Raw genomic sequence first — 17,371 nt, forward strand, 5'->3', positions numbered from 1 at the left:
ACTGCACCTATGATTTCTTAACTGACAAATTGAATAAACTTCTCCCAGCCCCATCATTATAGGGGAATTTGTACTGCCACTACCTCCTTCTTACAACTGTCTGTCACTCTTGCATCTGTAACTTTGTACCTCCTCAACTCCTCTGGCTTTTCTGAGCATATTTTCTTTACCTTTTTCACAGACATCTCTTCTTCCATCATCTGTTCATTATATATTTTGCCCAAGATTCTGTGACCAACTTATTATTCTCATTTTATGCATTCTGCTTGAGTTTACCACCCAAGTGGTTTTAATTATCACTTTTTGATAAGTTGTCACGAGCAGCTTCTCAGCCTTGTCTGGTTACCAGGAGTTCCCTTCCGGATATCTGCACTGGACCCCGGACCGCGACGTACGCGAACACCAAGCACGAACTCGATTGCCTTTTGAAATGCTGGTTTATTCGCACACCACACAAAGCAATACACGAGGTGGCTGGCTCACACTGCACGATCTTACTCTCAGGCGATGAGAGTTGATTGTGAGCAAATACATGGAGTTTCCCTCGCGCTTATATACTCTATATGTTTACAACAAACTTGTTTATGTCTAACTTATCTAACATAAGCACACTACCTAGTTACATCATCAACTTATCTAACATGGGCATACTATCTAGTCGTCCTATAACCAAAACATGTTTACAACTAAAAAGTCACTTAGTCACTGCAAAGTCCAAAACAAGTCCAAAACAAGTCCTTTTGCTGATTCATGTTGTTTGTTCATCCTTGATGTTTACTCCTGTCATTCCACCCCCTTGATACGGAGGCGCCGATGGTACTGATGGTGCCGATGTATCAAAGCGACAAGTACGGTCCCCTGTCTTAGGTCGTCCATTCGGAAGTTGCCCGTCCTCGGGGAAACGTATGGGCTGTCGCGGCCCTCCAAACCAATCTTCAGATTGGAAGATGCAATCCACGGCATCCATACAGCCACCGACCACACAGGAGTGCAGAAAAGGCTGAAGCATAGCACGAAACTCACAGCAGAAGGGAGCTTTCACTCTTGGAACGAAAAGTTGTTTCACTCGTAAATAAATGTCCAAATCCAAATCCTTTACTAGATCCAAATCTATCACCAAATTGTGAACTATCATAAATGGATAATTAACATCTTTTTCAGAGAACATCGGAATTGGAGTCATCCGGTCCTTCCTGAATAATAGGTCGTTCCTCAGCTTGCGTCCTAATATCCGTTTGATGATTATCTGGTCCACAGACATAGTTCCTCAAGAAATTCTATAATATTAACCAATCTTAGGTAAGTGTTGATGATAATCCACATAAGTCCATAATTTAATAAAGTAAGGCTTACAAATGTTTCTTAAACATATGTCAAATAAAGATCTAGGAACATATGTATTCCTTTGTCTGCATTGCGAATTGATTCTACACAATACAGCATCACCAAATAATAATGATCTATTATAGTTAAGTGAAATAAGTCCATTAACATAAAAAGCACCTGCATTAGAGTGTAAGGTTAATAAATCATGATCAGACTTCATCACTTCAGTGAACAATCCAAATAAAGTCTTAACACACAAATGTATATTATATCTACAATAAACATCACAATGCAAATTATTATCAGAAATACAATTCCAAACATGATTCAAAAACACACACAAAGAGGGCACTTGGCCTTCCAAGGTCCTATCCAGTGGACACCATGGTCCACTGCGTAAGGTTACTAGTCTACATAAAAGAGAAAAACGTTCCTGCCCAAACAGTGTATATGCACTATATAAAAACCATGTATTTACATGAAATTCGATGCAAAGATGACAATTTGCATAGTGCAACTGTTCAGAATAATTCCTCGATCTTTCCGTCCTTCTCCTTCTTGGATTTGATTTTCTTAGTGCCTTTCGCTTCATGGTCCCTGTAATGTTGAAGTTTATCCATTTTAATGTAAGTTTTCTTTCCTGCAGACTTATTAATCTTTAAACAAACCTTAATACATAATACAAATAATACAAAACAACATACATATAGCAATCCTTCCTTAAGCCAATGGAAAGGGTTCCATCTCATAATGCAACTAACATCTGCATGAACCAATTTTCTAAAGAAACCTACAAAACTACAATCATAAGTATACTGAAAGTCACGCGGAATCAAGTATCCGGAATCAACCAACATTTTAACTTTATGAGTTTCTCCTGAGAATCTTTGGAGAAGTTCAGTAGTTTGATTATGTACTGTCTCAATTTCCTTTCCCAATGAAGCATAAATGGACTTAGCTGCCTCCGTCGCCTTCATCATATGTTTATATTCTTCCGACAGAGGTGGCTGGGGCACAAAAGTATGTAACCCAAAAGTATGATTAGACAAATAAACCACCTGAGTCAGGACTCGTACATTTCTCGTGTTAGTAAAATTCAAACTCCTAAACAGATGTTTCTGAACGGTCAAATTCATATGTTCCATCATCATGACATTAGTATGTATATGGCAACCAGCATTCAGACTCAAAGAATCACTATAAGAAATGTTTTGCCATCGTTGAACCATGTACGGTTCAGGATAACAAGACAACATATTAAAATTCCCAAGATCTAACAAAGTAGCCTGAGGCATAGATATAGTTATATCAGAAGTCCTAGGTTCATCTGAGAAAAGATCATAGGCTATAACAGTTGTTTTACCTATCGCATAAGTGGCTTCACTAGGCACATAATATGACATATTGTTCCATTTTAACCAATAAAACTTATCAAATGGTATTATCCAATCTTTACCAATTTTCTTCGGTATAGCCTTAGTTGGATATCCTATTACAACCTTAGATGTTGACATTTGCCATAAATTAATCATACAGACACCAGTTTCACACCAAGAATCCTTTGTAGGATCTAATATGGTTATAGCTGATGCAGTTTCCATGCCTATGCCAGTTCTAAATAACAGTCTTATTTCTTCTAATCCCGCGGTGATCATTGCTTGCAGATGTTCACACTCCTGAGTTGCCTCCAATTGTTTCATACGTACATTCCACGATGCATCCATAGTCTCAATCACCTTACTTAATGAATCAACATGATGTTTCAAAAGTTCCTGTTCTGCAGAAAGTCTTTCCATAAGTAAAGATGCGGAGTGCAGATTTTTAGATAATTGTGAGATAACAAAGTTCTGTTTATTCTGAAGTCCTCGCAGAGCTGAAATTTCCACTCGAAGTTCCTCCGTCATTGCTCCAGCGATTGCTGCCCCCAAAGCTGCTCCGGCCAGGAAAGCGCCAATCGCTGCGAACTGCAAAGGTCTCCGTCCTGCTGCATTTCTTTGAACTGAATAAAACAAATCTGGCAACACAGTAGACTCAAAAGAAGGACATACAGTTTCACCTTTCAACAAATCACTAACAGACAATCGTAACACAATTGGCTGTACTTGTGGTTGTATCAAAAATCTAACTGGCTGATGTAGTAAAGGTAAAAATCCTGGAGCCTCTAAAGTCTTCATAAAATTACCGTCCTTTTCCTTGCGTGGGAAGAGGACCGCTCTTGGGAAATGGGCAGTAACCCATCCCTTGGTTTCATTAAATCCTCCTCTATCAATTAAGCAAGGATTCAAAGAGGTCGGTTCCATGTAGCATTTCTGCATATCCATCTTTGTACTATATATAATATGATTACCTGCATGTGCATCAAACACATCAGTATTATTATGTAAAACATCATGTGTTACAATATCATAAAGATTCCATTCATTTTCACTTCCTGGTAATAACATATACCAGTAATAAGGTAATTTTCCTGGATATATTTTACTAGGCCAAGTAGAGAAATCCATTCCTTGTGTCAACCACCATTTCAGAGTTCTTCTATCTGCTACATCCACATGGTATCTAATTATAGTATCCCAGAGCTGTGCTCTAGGGCACCCAGTCTTCAATGACCAGTAGTCATCAGCATTTACCAGGTAAGTTTCTGTTTTGTAATTCACTAAAGTAACTTCATCCAAATCTGGTGGTACAAATGCAAGAGAATATACTGTTGGATGTAAAGTATAATCCCTCGTTTGTTTTTCCTCATTGCCTAATACAACATTACCACCTTCATAATGTTTGGAAACATTTCCAGTTATATTTACATCAAGAGGAATATCATAGTACGTGGAATCATTATGCATAATAGACCTATGAATACCAATCACATATTGCCATGAATGTGGAAACCATCTGCAAATAGATCTTTCCATAGCTAAACTAACATTTTTAGTGTCCACATAATTAGAATCAACTCCCATCGGGATTGACATATTATGGACATTCACTCTGATTTTGTCATCACTCAAATTAAACACGGGAATCAAAGTCCCAAAGAAATTATCATAAAACTTAAAGGTACAGTCTTCGCATTTATAATAAGGCCACTTTGAAGATTCTCCTTTGGATCCATTATAAGTATAATCTACCTGCAGAAATGTAACATTATAAAAGTGTTTTTCCAAAATATCCTTAGGTGTGACAACCAATACAGGTTGCCAGGACTGATTATCAAACCTATGCCACGTATTATTCACCTCAAGATGCATATGAGAGGCATTCAAATATACAGCATGAAGAGGATTCTGTACACAATTTTGTCTGCTAAAATTATAACACCATGTCCAATTAAATATATTATAATATTGTGTGTAGTTTTTCCACACTGTCTGGTTAACAATGTATTCGTCCACGGTGAATTTATAATCATGTAACCCTGGACTATGCACTCTCTGTCCCAATTTCGGGCCATCCACAATCTCTGAGAGGTCCCATTCATTATTGGCATTTTTAAAGACATACCTCCTTGTTTTGTTTTCAAATAATAGCCATCCAGAGTGATTAAACATTCCAAATTCAGGATGTAATACCCCAGTCGTCCTGTAAACTGGACCCAGCCTACAGGCCTGTGTGTGAATCTTATAAGTTACAGATGAATAATTACCAATTTTATAATAATATCTATATTGGCACCACTTAAGGAAGGTTGAATCAACAGGGAAGCAAACTCTACCAATAAATGCTTGTCCCTGTGTTCGGTTAAGCATATCTCCAAAAATGCTACGGATACAAACATACCCGATTTTATCCTTTATTTTAGGAGGCGTGGCCACTGGTTTAACCAAGTTATGGGTAAATGGCTGTGGTAAAGGGTCGGTCAACACAACAGGTGATCGCCAAGTGGCGGTACCTAAGGTATTGACTTTCCACCAATTATCTATAGTAAGATAAGATTGGTTCCGTATTTCTAAGGATCTATCAGGATTCTGTAGAATCTCGAACTTTCCATATATAGGTAAATTAGGAAAATCCGCTACACAAGATACATAATGGGTATAATTCAAATGAGTTCTGCTTTGCACATCTTCAATATATATAGACATATTCCTTTGTTTAGTGCTCATGGAATCTAGATACTGCTGTAACTCTTTTGGACACCATGTCCCGTAGGGTTCAACTAAAACTTGCGGCCATCTAGGCAATGGCCTAGCTCCTTGTAAATGTCTAGGCAATCCTTTCCACTCATCCAACATTTTCTTAGAATCATTATATGGCAACAAATTTATCCCCAACGTAGTTGTTCGTGGGGTTGTAGTTGTAAATTCATCAGAACCTTCTTCCTCTCCATCATCATATGAAGAATAGTCATATTCTTCATATTCATAATCGAATAAATTATAATCATTCTGTTTGTTGGACACCCAAACCTGAAAAGGCAGTGATGCAACATCCTTTTCTGCTGCTTTATACATGTAAAGTCATTCTCTTCTGTAGACTCCTCAAAAGTATATACAGTAAGGTTTGGATTATTAAGCACTGCTGCTGTAGCATTATAGCTCTTAACTAAAGGTTTGCCTCCAAGTTTCCTATAATAATACACAAAATGTGGCTTATAAGACCACATATCCATAATCCCAGGTACCAGGTGACATCGGAGGGGGTTAGTTTCATATTTATTAGAATATCCTCCATCCGCACTAGATCTAAACATTGGGCTATATACCCCAACTGTATTGATGTCCCAAAAATGGTCACACCCCTTAGGTGCGGAGTATTTGTTATAATGGTGGCAAAATGCATAATTATGATAAAACAAGTATCTAATAGCAGTAAAATTTTGTAGGAATTTGTTACTTCTCCAATATTGTGGTATTACTGCACAAGAATTATTACACTCTTGAAGTGAATGAGTGAAATTAATATAATTGAAGATCCAATCTTTGTAAGAATGCTTGGTCAGGTTAATGTTCCTGATACCAAAATAATATGGAGTTGTAGTAGTAAAAGTAGTGGGAGTTGTAGTTTGATTTCCCATTACTGAATAGAACTGCAGGGCTATCAAAAGTAGCAAAAATAGCAAAAGTAACAAAGTCCTAGGTGCCATTACCAGAAACATAGTGTATAATTAAGTACATAACAGGGTAGCAAATCCCGTACCAACAATTTATGATACGTTTGGTTCACGTTAATATGGGTACAGTCAATACCGTTGTGAATGTGTGAATGATTAAAACAAGTAGAACCATTCAAAAGAGCTGTCTGCCATTCGTTACAATAAAAATATCCACCCAAAAACAAGCAAGAATATACAATCAGGATAATAAAGCATATGTTAAACCAAACACACAAACGTTTACCTAGTGACAACATCTTGGCTTTTTACTAATCTGAGGTCCCCTTTTCCAGTTGATACCCATAGGGTATTTCCTTGTCCGTGTGATACAATCTCACCTTTAATCACAGAGTTATCTTTTCTGTTACGTATCCACACCTTATATGGTCTTATATTATCTGGGTTTGGGTCCCCGTCTGCCTGCACATCGATGTCCTTTTGGAATGTTTCCTCAAAGGGTGATCTCCTGTGCAGTCTTTGCCTAGAATTAAGTTCAAAAACTGCAATCAGTATTGCCTTGTCAAATGGCACATCTTGTCCTATCTGCCACAATTTAGTCTTTAATAATCCATTGAACCTTTCAATATTTCCTGCTGCTTGTGGATTATAGGCCAAATGAAAATCCCAATTAATTCCTAAAACGTCAGCTAATTTCTGAACATTTCTACCAGTAAAATGAGAACCCTGATCGGAAGTCACATTCCAAGGACATCCATATGCTGCACACCAGCTCCAAATAGTTTTCATAGTAGAGCTTTGATCTGCATGTCTACTTGCACATGCATGTCCCAATCCGGTACTACAATCTACCATAGTACACACATATTTTCCATTCTGCAAAGGACCAATATAATCAATTTGTACCTTCTCATTAAATCCTCTAGGGGATGGTCTATTGTGGGGTGGATCTCTCCGGAAACGTTGCACCGAGGATGCACATAGTTCACATCCAGATATCGCACGCTTACATGCTCCCCAGGTAACTTTTATATTTCTGCCCTGAAACCACTGGAACATTCCATGTGTTCCAATATGTCCTAATTCCTTATGCAATTGTCGGATCTCATCCTCCGAAATATCAGCATTCAATTCAGGAAGTTTTATATGCCAATTTGGGTCACGTTTCAACCGAATCTTTGTATCTGTTTTATCTAATATTTTCCAAGGGGCCTTATTCACCAATTTTAGCCCTTCGGAATCAAATTTACTCAATTTGTCTGCCACATCATTAAATTTAGATATTTCATCTGTACGTCCTGTGTGAGCATCAACGTGCGCTATCTTTACATGTATAGGTGCCTCCGCAAGAAATTTCCAAATATGTATTCCCCATACATCTTTTCCATTAATTTTATAATCAGATTCCTTCCACTTTGCAGACCATATGGCAATACCATTACAAACTGCCCATGAGTCCGAAAAAACGTGTATATACTTTTTCTTTTCATGGATAGATTGTTCAACGGCCAATTTTACTGCACAGAGTTCTGCTAACTGTGCTGAGGCATCCGAGCCTTCCTTCACTAAGATCTTATTATCACTTGGTCGATATGCCACAGCTTTCCATTTAGTGATATTTCCTACTACTTTACTTGATCCATCTGTGAACCATGCATTTTTATGAGAAGCAACTGCCCCCCATCTTCCAATAGGTTGTGTCTTTGGTTGTTTAACCTCTACCGGTACTTCTACCATAGGCTGAGCAAAAACTAATTCTGATAACCTTAATGTCTTATTATTCCCTGACACTGTTGCATCATTAATTATAGTTAACAAATACCATTTCCATTTCAACACTTTTTGTTCCATGGGTAAACCTCTAAAGTCTTCCTCCTTAGTTCGTACCCAATCCAAAATTGGTATCTGAGTTCTTAATGTAACTACTCTATTAGTTAAAACAAAACCTAGACTCTGTACCGCCGTATAAGCTGTCCACACTGTTTTTTCAAAGAAAGAGTACTTGTTTTCGGAAAAAGGAAATCTTTTGGAGTAAAACCCAACTGGTTTAGTCTGACTATTACTTTTAGTATATATGCCCCAATTTCCAAAGTCATTGGCATATATTATATCAATTATAATTTCTTCACCAGGTTGAGGTACATACAATTGGGTATATGTCTGAACATATTCCTTAGCTAATTCTAATGACTTTTTCTGTTCCGGTCCCCATACAAAGTCCGCAGCTTTCCTGCATACCCTGTGTATTGGAGCCAGAATCATTTGCAAATATGGAATATGTAATCTCCAATATCCCAAAATGCCCATCACCTGCTGAGCCTCTGTCTTGGTTTTTGGTGACTGTAAAGCCAAAATCTTATTTATCACTGCATCCGGAACCTTAGGTCCTTCTGTAGTCCACACCACCCCCAGATACTTAACTGACGTGGCTGGACCCTGAATTTTATCAGGATTGATGGACCATCCTTTTGACTTCAATAATGTAACTACCTCGTCCTTTACCTTATTTAACTCGGTCATATCTTTCCCAGCAATTAATATATCATCTACATATGACCATAACTTAGTAGTTCCTTTATCTTGAAAATCCTTTAACGTTTCTTGTAAAGTTACATGTGCTATAATTGGGCTATTTTTATATCCTTGTGGTAACCTCTTAAACCTATATTGTACTGATTCCCAAGTGAATGTAGTCAATTCTCTACTCTTAATATCTAATGGGATAGCGAAAAACATATCACTCAAATCTATAGCACAAAAACAAGTAGGTGAAAAATTTCTAATTTGAGCATAAATGGACTCTACATCTGGGAGAGTACCTGGCATAGAGGGGGTTACTTTATTTATATTCCTATAGTCTACCGTCAATCTCCACTTGCCATTAGGTTTCATAACAGGCCATACTGGACTGTTATATTTAAATGATGATGCCTTTTCTATTATATCTTTTTCCAACATTTCCTTTATTGTGGTGCTAATCTCTTCATGTCCTCCTTTAATAGGATACTGTTTAGTAAATACTGGTGGAGTATGGGGCAATTTTACTGGATCAATCTTTACTTGACTTAAAATTTTTGTTTCAAAACACTTCAATCTCTTCAAAGGTAACCATTCACCATATAATAACCTGAGTTCCTGAATTCCTAATACTCCATGTGGAACTTTGCCTACCAATACTTGTATTGTATAATCCAAATCATATATTTTAAATGTTACCCATTCTTTTCTCATTTCTGCACTATGTCCAGATACTCCTTGTACTATAACTTTTTCCTTAGCTGGTTTATTATTTACAAAATCATCTCTGACTATTGTTACCTCGCTTCCCGTATCTATCAGGAAGGAGTCTGTATATTCTTGATTATCAACTATAAATTTTAATTGTATGAACGGCCGGGTGTCTGGCCGTTTTGCCATCTGGGTGTTCCAAACCTCTGCATTGTTAAACCAAACCTTCTTCTTTGGCCCTGCACCTGACTTCCTCGCGGTACCGGCCTTTGTGGGTTCATTCTCCTTCCTATCTGTCTGTTGTTTACAGCAACATTTCCTTGTGTCCAGGCTTGTCCTGGTCGCACCTTTCTCCAGTCTTTGCCATTTCCCAACATATTTCTGTTTCTTGGGAGGCTCCGCTGGCCAGGCGGGCCTCCCAAACGGAAGTTTTTTGTCTGGTAACATTTAATATTTCCGTTACCATTTGTTGGAAAACAGACTGGGTTTCGGGCTTTAGCTTGAAATGTCATTGCAGCTTGAAATGACATTTTGTGCTCTTGTTGTAATTCTCGATGTTGCTTTAAGAACTCAACTACATCCCATAGGGTGTTGGCTCCAGCTAGCATGGTTGCCAACATCATTCTATGCTGTTCTGGTGCCCCTTTTATAATTATTCTCCTAAGCGCGGCTGTTAAGTGAGCACTTAAAGGGGATCCTTGAAACTGATTATAAATTTTGCTAAAAATAGCTAACTTCTTTACTATCTTAATCCCTTCACTGGGATTCTTCCACTGTACCTGGCCTTCAAAGACACCCCAATCTATATGTGGGATGGCCTCTGCCCAGGCTATTGCAATCCAATCCCAAAGTGTGCGTACCCTGTCAGGTTCCTCTTGTATAATCTTTGCTAAAGTGTCCGCAACACTCGGATTGTCTATCTGGATATTAACCACCTGCATCTCCTTGCCTGCGAGTCTTATAGACTCGCCTCCCTTACTATGAATTGTAAACAAAAAGTCTCCGTCGGTCTGACCTTTCTGTGAAAAATCTTGCCTTAACTGAACCATTTCAGGTCTAGTTAAGTCCCTAGTTTCAATAACTTGTTCCAACCCATCTGGGCGTCCCCGTCCGGGTGTGGATGTTTTAATTACTGAAACTGGCATGCTGGCCTTATCAGGAGCTTCCAGTTGGTTCAATATATCTTTCAAAAATGGGTTATTACTTCCATTTTTAAGGGCTTCTTTTACTAACCTTTTGCCTCTTAGCCTGTCATCATCTATATCATCTATAATTTTACATAATATTCCCGGGATTTCTTTCTTGTCAGCCCGTTCCATTATGGGCTTGACGGTCTGAGGATTACTTAATGTTACCTCAACTGTGGTTCCTTTCTGGAACTCAGGCATCTTTGCCTGAACAATTCTTTCAATACCTCGCCATGGCGATTGAGATTTTAATTCCTTTTGCTCGAGCTTTAGTTCTCCTATTCTACATTTCTGCCTAAATCTTTTTATTACTTCCTTGAAGCCCATGTTGCTATTTTTAAGAGGATCCTCAGTTTAGCTATATGAATTTTCCAAGCAATAAACCCGTTTGTTTCTATCTTATAAGGTATCTGACTTATTCCCTGATGCCAGCTATATAGTGCCCAATTTTCTATCCTTTCCTTAAGCCACCCCATGCACAGGGACCACCGTCCTCCTAAGGATTTTGGTGGGGGCACTCCCCTTTCATTCCACCTTCAGCCTAGACGCCGGACGATCACGGTCATTCTAGGTTTTCAGTAGAAGAAATTGTGCATTGCCATGTGGGTTATATTTACCTGCTCCGGAGCTCTTCTTCCGTATCCTGCCGACTACGCCAACTGTCACGAGCAGCTTCTCAGCCTTGTCTGGTTACCAGGAGTTCCCTTCCGGATATCTGCACTGGACCCCGGACCGCGACGTACGCGAACACCAAGCACGAACTCGATTGCCTTTTGAAATGCTGGTTTATTCGCACACCACACAAAGCAATACACGAGGTGGCTGGCTCACACTGCACGATCTTACTCTCAGGCGATGAGAGTTGATTGTGAGCAAATACATGGAGTTTCCCTCGCGCTTATATACTCTATATGTTTACAACAAACTTGTTTATGTCTAACTTATCTAACATAAGCACACTACCTAGTTACATCATCAACTTATCTAACATGGGCATACTATCTAGTCGTCCTATAACCAAAACATGTTTACAACTAAAAAGTCACTTAGTCACTGCAAAGTCCAAAACAAGTCCAAAACAAGTCCTTTTGCTGATTCATGTTGTTTGTTCATCCTTGATGTTTACTCCTGTCATAAGTCTAAAATCTATGTATTATGACCTAAAATCTCTAATAGATTTCATACTTTCCAGTCCCTCTCCTCTTGGATTTCTGCTCAAATATACCACCAGCATCTCAAATTTAATCATTTCCTATCTTCAGACTTGGCCTCCTCAAATCCACCCTCCACCTAACACACGTGAGTGTGGCCATGGTGCACCTCTATGGGGACATTTTCAGTGGTTCCCCATCGCCCATAAGTTGGAGCTCAAATTCCAGCTGTGAATATCCCATCCTTCTTGAATTAAGCCGGTTTGCCTTACCCTTTACCCTTATCTTTCACTACTCATCACCCTGCCCTTTAGAATCCAGAAAGTTCACACTGTTTTAAAATTTCCACATCTCTCCATGCTGTCATTATTTTTCTTGGACTCTCCTCCCCATCTCGCCTCTGCTTACATAGTACACCATATCCTACAGATGTTATCTCCTTTATGAAGACATCCAACGTGCTCAGGCCAGCATGAGTTAAACCCAGGCCTATCTAACTCTAAACTCCGACTTTTGTTATTTGATCTTATACTGCCTTCATGTTCTGGAAATTGTTCAATAATATGTGAACAATTTGTTCTAGAGTCTCCATTAGGTATCCCTTCTTGCATTCTAGAGAACAATTTGCTTTCTGTCTTCTCTTCTATGGGCTGCAGAACGTTGAGCACCCCTATATCTACATTTAAAATATTACAATTAAATTACCTATATGTGTGTCTATACTTTCTAATAGAATGTAAACTTCCTAAAAGAAAAACTCTCTATTCTTCCTTTATCCATACATTTAATAAAATTTGTTAAATGTTTGCTGATTGTGAATACTGAAATCTTTGGTGTTGACTCCTCTGTGGCATTCACATGTATCAACTTCATATATGGATCTCAACCTGGAATGAAGCAAAAATTTTAATTAGGTGTTGAGCAATATTTAAAGTGACCTTCCCCTCCCAACTGAGCCTAACACCCTTTAACCAGATTTGAGTGCTTCATGCTCTTCTTTTTGATGAGGTGTTTTTCACTACAGTCTTTTAGTAACTAAAAAAATGAATTCTTGTTGGCTAACATACATGCCCTGCATACTTAACATTTCCTTCTGTAGGAGGGAAAAAACAAACAAAAGGAACATAAATCTTATAGAGCTTGTATGTCCTGACCTACATGGAACTGAAGTGTAGATAATGTAATGTGTTAGATACTATGAGGTACAGGTTCTATACATTATCAGTTCACTTTTTTTTTTGTGGTTCTGGGGATTGAACCCAGGGCCTTGTGCATGCTAGGCAAGCACTCTACCCCTGAGAGCACTATTAGCTACTGTTCTGACCTCTGTTTTTCAGGAGAAAAGGAACACAAAAAATTATTTATCTTCTTAGGAAATACTGTTAAACATGAGAGCTATAAGTCTGTAACTCAAAAAAGAGATTTAATATTCTAGATTGCAAGAAGGGCCACCTAATAGAGATCCTAGAAAAATCACATATTATTGAACAATTTCCAGAACATGAAGGCAGTATAATAAGATCAAATATTGAGAGTGTGAGCTTAGAATTAGATAGAGCTGGATTTAACTCTATTTTGCTTATATTTTATCAATTCATCAGAACATTTGTTATTTTAACAAGTAATGATGGAGCACCCTTATATTGCAGGAACTCTTAGGAATGCTAGGAAACTGATGGAAAGCAAGACACAAATTCCTTACCCTCATGGAGTTTAGATTCAAATGGTGTATACAGAAAAAAAACACATACCCTTATAAATGAGCCGAGGACTTAGATAATGTCTGAAATGAATAAAACAGGAGATGCTAATCCACACTGGGCAGTCTTTATGAATAGATGTTGTTTGGGCAGAAAATCATTTGGCAGGAAGTACTCCATGACCTTGAACTTTTAATATACAGGCTGTAGAGAAAGAGAGGTGGTACACACCTTTAATCCCAGCTACTCAAGAGGCTGAGCCAGGTAGTTCACAAGTTTTTAGGCCTTTGGGGCAATTGCATGAGAGACTTTCTCAACGTAGTATTACAAGGACTGGGGATGTAACTTGGTGATAGAGCACTTTCTGAGCATGCACGAGGCTCTGAGTTTAGGAAAAAAAAAACTGGAAAGAAAGATGTGGGTAGTTTGGAGGAATAGAAAATGGATGTGCCCACTGGAGCATTGAGAGAGGAAGTTAGAAAAGTAGAGGGGAGCCAGACATATAGAAAGGGAAAACTCATGGAAAGCAGTTTGAGTTTTATTCAATAACAGTGAAAACTTCTAGAGCATCTTTAGTGGATGATTAACACTTAATGCTATAAAAGATAATTTGGGTGTCATTTGAAGAAATGGAATGTAAGTGACTTATTGCTTTCACGTAGATTAAGATATTTTGGAAATATCGTATTAGCCAAAGTCTTTGTTTATACTAATCAAGCTAAAGAATGATTGGGTTGTTCATAAAGCAATGGTTTACCATGATAATTTAATTTAAATGTAAAATAATATAAATTAAGTAATAAAACTGATAACTAAGTATATAAGGGCTTTAAACAGGACATTAAAATACATTAGAAAGTACAGGCCCTACTGTTTCTTTAATTTCAATTCTGAAATTTGATTGTGTGAAAATGGTGATAGTGACCAAAGGTGGCAGTTAGAGAAATACTTGTTTGTTCCATATAACAAACAACAACAACAAAAATCCAGAAATATTATCGCCTATGAAAACAATGCCTCAAGTCCCATTCTGAGCTGCCTGAGCCTATTTGTGCAGGTGGAGGGAGGCAAGGAGACAGAGGGGGTGTGTTGCATGGCTACATGTAGCTTATTGTCAAGAGTCTTGTTTTTGTTGGGGTATTTGGTCCCTCAGGCTTATAACATTATTGAAAATAATTAATTCAATAACTAACTGGAGCAAGACTTGCCTTAAATGAGGTCTATGTCACGAATGAAGGATTCTGAGTAATCCCAAATCCAATTCTTTGTACATAACTTCAACAAATTAAATGAAAATACAAGAGAGATAATTAAATCTAAGTGTTCCCAGTTGGAAAACTTTCTTTTAAACTCCATCTCAGAAGCATCCAAGGAGACAATGTTTCCTTTCCCCAGTGTGTGGCACTCTGCTTCCACCCAAGCCGTCATACGATGGCCCTTCAGAAACAGTGTGTTGGGTTTTGGTCAAGTTCCCAGGTGGCTTCTCAGTCCCACCTGATGATTCATCTTGGCTGGGGTCCAGTTGTTACAGATCAGAATTGGAATTTCTCCATGAATTTGGAGATGTGAAGCGAATTATTTTATCAGATAATCTTGAGTAAAATTTAGGAAACTGGACATATGTGGAAGTTTTGAACCATCAGGCATGAAAAATGGGGAGGGAACTAGTGAAAAAGGAGACATGATGGCCATGAGTCAAGCATCTTGGAGGGAGCAGGACCAAAGCTCCTTCTGTGATTGGATGCATGTAGGGCATCTGTGCTGGAGTATGGCCCATCCCACTCAGCAGACAGAAAACCTGAGTTCTTATTTACACCTTTTCCCCAGATACCTCTGAGCTGAGGAAGGGCCATTAAACAATCTGGGTTTAGGTGTTTTTTTGTTTGTTTGTTTGGTTTTGTTTTTTATCATGTTTAAGCAGCCAGAACATATAATACTTAAGCCTCTTTTAGAAAAGAAAAATATATACACACAAAAGCATGTGTGTGGGTTTAGACACACACAGAAAGAGAGTGCCATCTTTAAAATACTGTAGAACAATGAATTATGGGCTGATCTTATATAAAACTATTATTTGCAAATTGGTGAAGAATGAGCACTTGTAAATGTGAATGGATGTCATTTCTTTTGTGGGAGTTTATACAACCAGAGCTCTCTGAGTCGACTGCTCTAGTCATGAATCAGATACACACTGACAGATGGCTGTTGTTCAATCAGGGTTTCTTAGCTTCCTGAATATGCCTTATCCTGGTGATTTTCTGTTTGGGTTCTGCTCTATTCACTTTAATCCTTCCTAACCCTTCTTTATCCATCCTTGCTATATTGTAAATGTGGTTCCTATTTTAGTCATTTCGGTTTCCTCTTTTTTTTCTCATCCCATGTGTTTCCTTTGCTCTGATTGAGAGACATGTGAGAGAAAATTTGGAATGCTTCCATTTAAATTAGAGCAGTGTCCTTTTTTTAGATTTTACAGCTGATTTGGTTTGTGCTGGTCATAGGTTAAAGGAAAATATGTCTAAAACACTCAAAATTAGCAAGACAATTTAAGACCCATTTAACCTTTATTACTTCCTTTTCTCACTGTAACAATGCAAGACAAAGTATCAAGACCTTTATTCTACAAATGTGGAAACTGGCTTTATGAGTTATATAAGTTGCACATGATTGTATCCACTAGAATCATGGCTGTGTGTTTATGTGTGTGTGAGTGTATTCTTGAGGCTTCCTCTCCAAATCCCCTATGCCAGCTCTAGATGAGTGATCAGAAATAGAAGACATGTAAGTCTTCAGCAAACTTTTCTGACCATATAAATATTTTGAAAGGAAAACATCTTTATTGTTGAATCATAAGAAAACAATGATTTATGTTATTTATTTGACTCCTATCCTAACTTGGTTTTGTTACACAGATGATGATATTGTTTCTTGAGGCATTTAGTTGAATTTAATGGAATGATTATGTAAAGGAGTCACTTCTCATGTTTCACTGATATTATGGGAATAAATTCCCCATGATCATGAAAAATTTTGATGCCAAATGACATGTTAAGAGAGTTGAACACATTGTTTTGAATTTTATTAACAACTCATTTGTGAATAAAAGCATTTATGCATTACTTATTTCACGCAGTAAAGAATCAAATTAGTGGTGTGTGTGTGTGTGTGTGTGTGTGTGTGTGTAGCAGGGAACAGCAGAAAAATAATTCAACCTCAGCACCGTGGCACACACTTTTAATCCCAGCTATTCGAGAGACTAAGACAAAAGGATGTCAAGTTGGAGTCTAGTCTGGAAAACTTAGTAAGACCCTGTCTTGATATAAAATTTTTAAAAAGGACTGGACATGTAGCTCAATGGTTGAGCAGCCCAGGTGTCTCTCCTTAGTACTTGGGGAAAAAAAAAACTTGTTCTAGAAGTTTTTGTTGTTTTTTTAAAATTTTTTTATTAGTTGCTCAAAATATTACAATGATCTTGACATACATTTGATTCAAATGGGGGTATGAATTCTTATTTTTCCACGTGTACAGATTGCAGGATCACATTGGTTATACAGCCATGTTTATACATACAGCCATACTAGTGTCTGATTTTAGAAAAATATCTAGAGCTCTGAAATAACTTCTTCAATCTGGTTTTGGCCTCAATTGTTAGGTTTTAACTGTTATTAACTTCTTTTTCTGTTTTGCATTCTTTTATCATTTTTAATTCTAATTTTCAAGGACAACTTAGAA

At 37.8% G+C, this 17,371-nt stretch overlaps 1 protein-coding gene across 2 annotated transcripts; it reads right to left on the reverse strand.

The window, feature by feature from the left end:
- Positions 1 to 996: 996 nt before the first annotated feature.
- Positions 997 to 11,916, reverse strand: LOC131423176 (uncharacterized). 2 transcript variants are annotated; one of them, XR_009224254.1, is made up of 2 exons: positions 11,409 to 11,916; positions 997 to 1,277 (listed from the first exon to the last, which is right to left on the reverse strand). XR_009224254.1 is itself a non-coding variant. In XM_058570730.1 (2 exons), exon 1 carries the CDS (start codon positions 5,775 to 5,777, stop codon positions 1,848 to 1,850), a length of 3,930 nt encoding a protein of 1,309 aa, XP_058426713.1. In that variant the 5' UTR covers positions 5,778 to 5,805; the 3' UTR covers positions 1,169 to 1,277; positions 1,805 to 1,847. The 2 variants fall into 2 exon arrangements, 1 of the variants encoding a protein (XP_058426713.1); XM_058570730.1 differs by lacking the exon at positions 11,409 to 11,916 and adding an exon at positions 1,805 to 5,805 and having other exon boundaries at positions 1,169 to 1,277.
- Positions 11,917 to 17,371: the final 5,455 nt, after the last annotated feature.

Source organism: Marmota monax, unplaced genomic scaffold (assembly GCF_021218885.2).
Source record: "Marmota monax isolate L192 unplaced genomic scaffold, Marmota_monax_Labrador192_F-V1.1 WCK01_AAM20220418_F8-fsc00120, whole genome shotgun sequence".
NCBI classification, from domain to species: Eukaryota; Metazoa; Chordata; class Mammalia; order Rodentia; family Sciuridae; genus Marmota; species Marmota monax.

Coding starts and splice junctions, on each gene's coding strand:
- LOC131423176 (XM_058570730.1), bottom strand. CDS start 5,777: ATGTATAAAGCAGCAGAAAAGGATGTTGCATCACTGCCTTTTCAGGTT.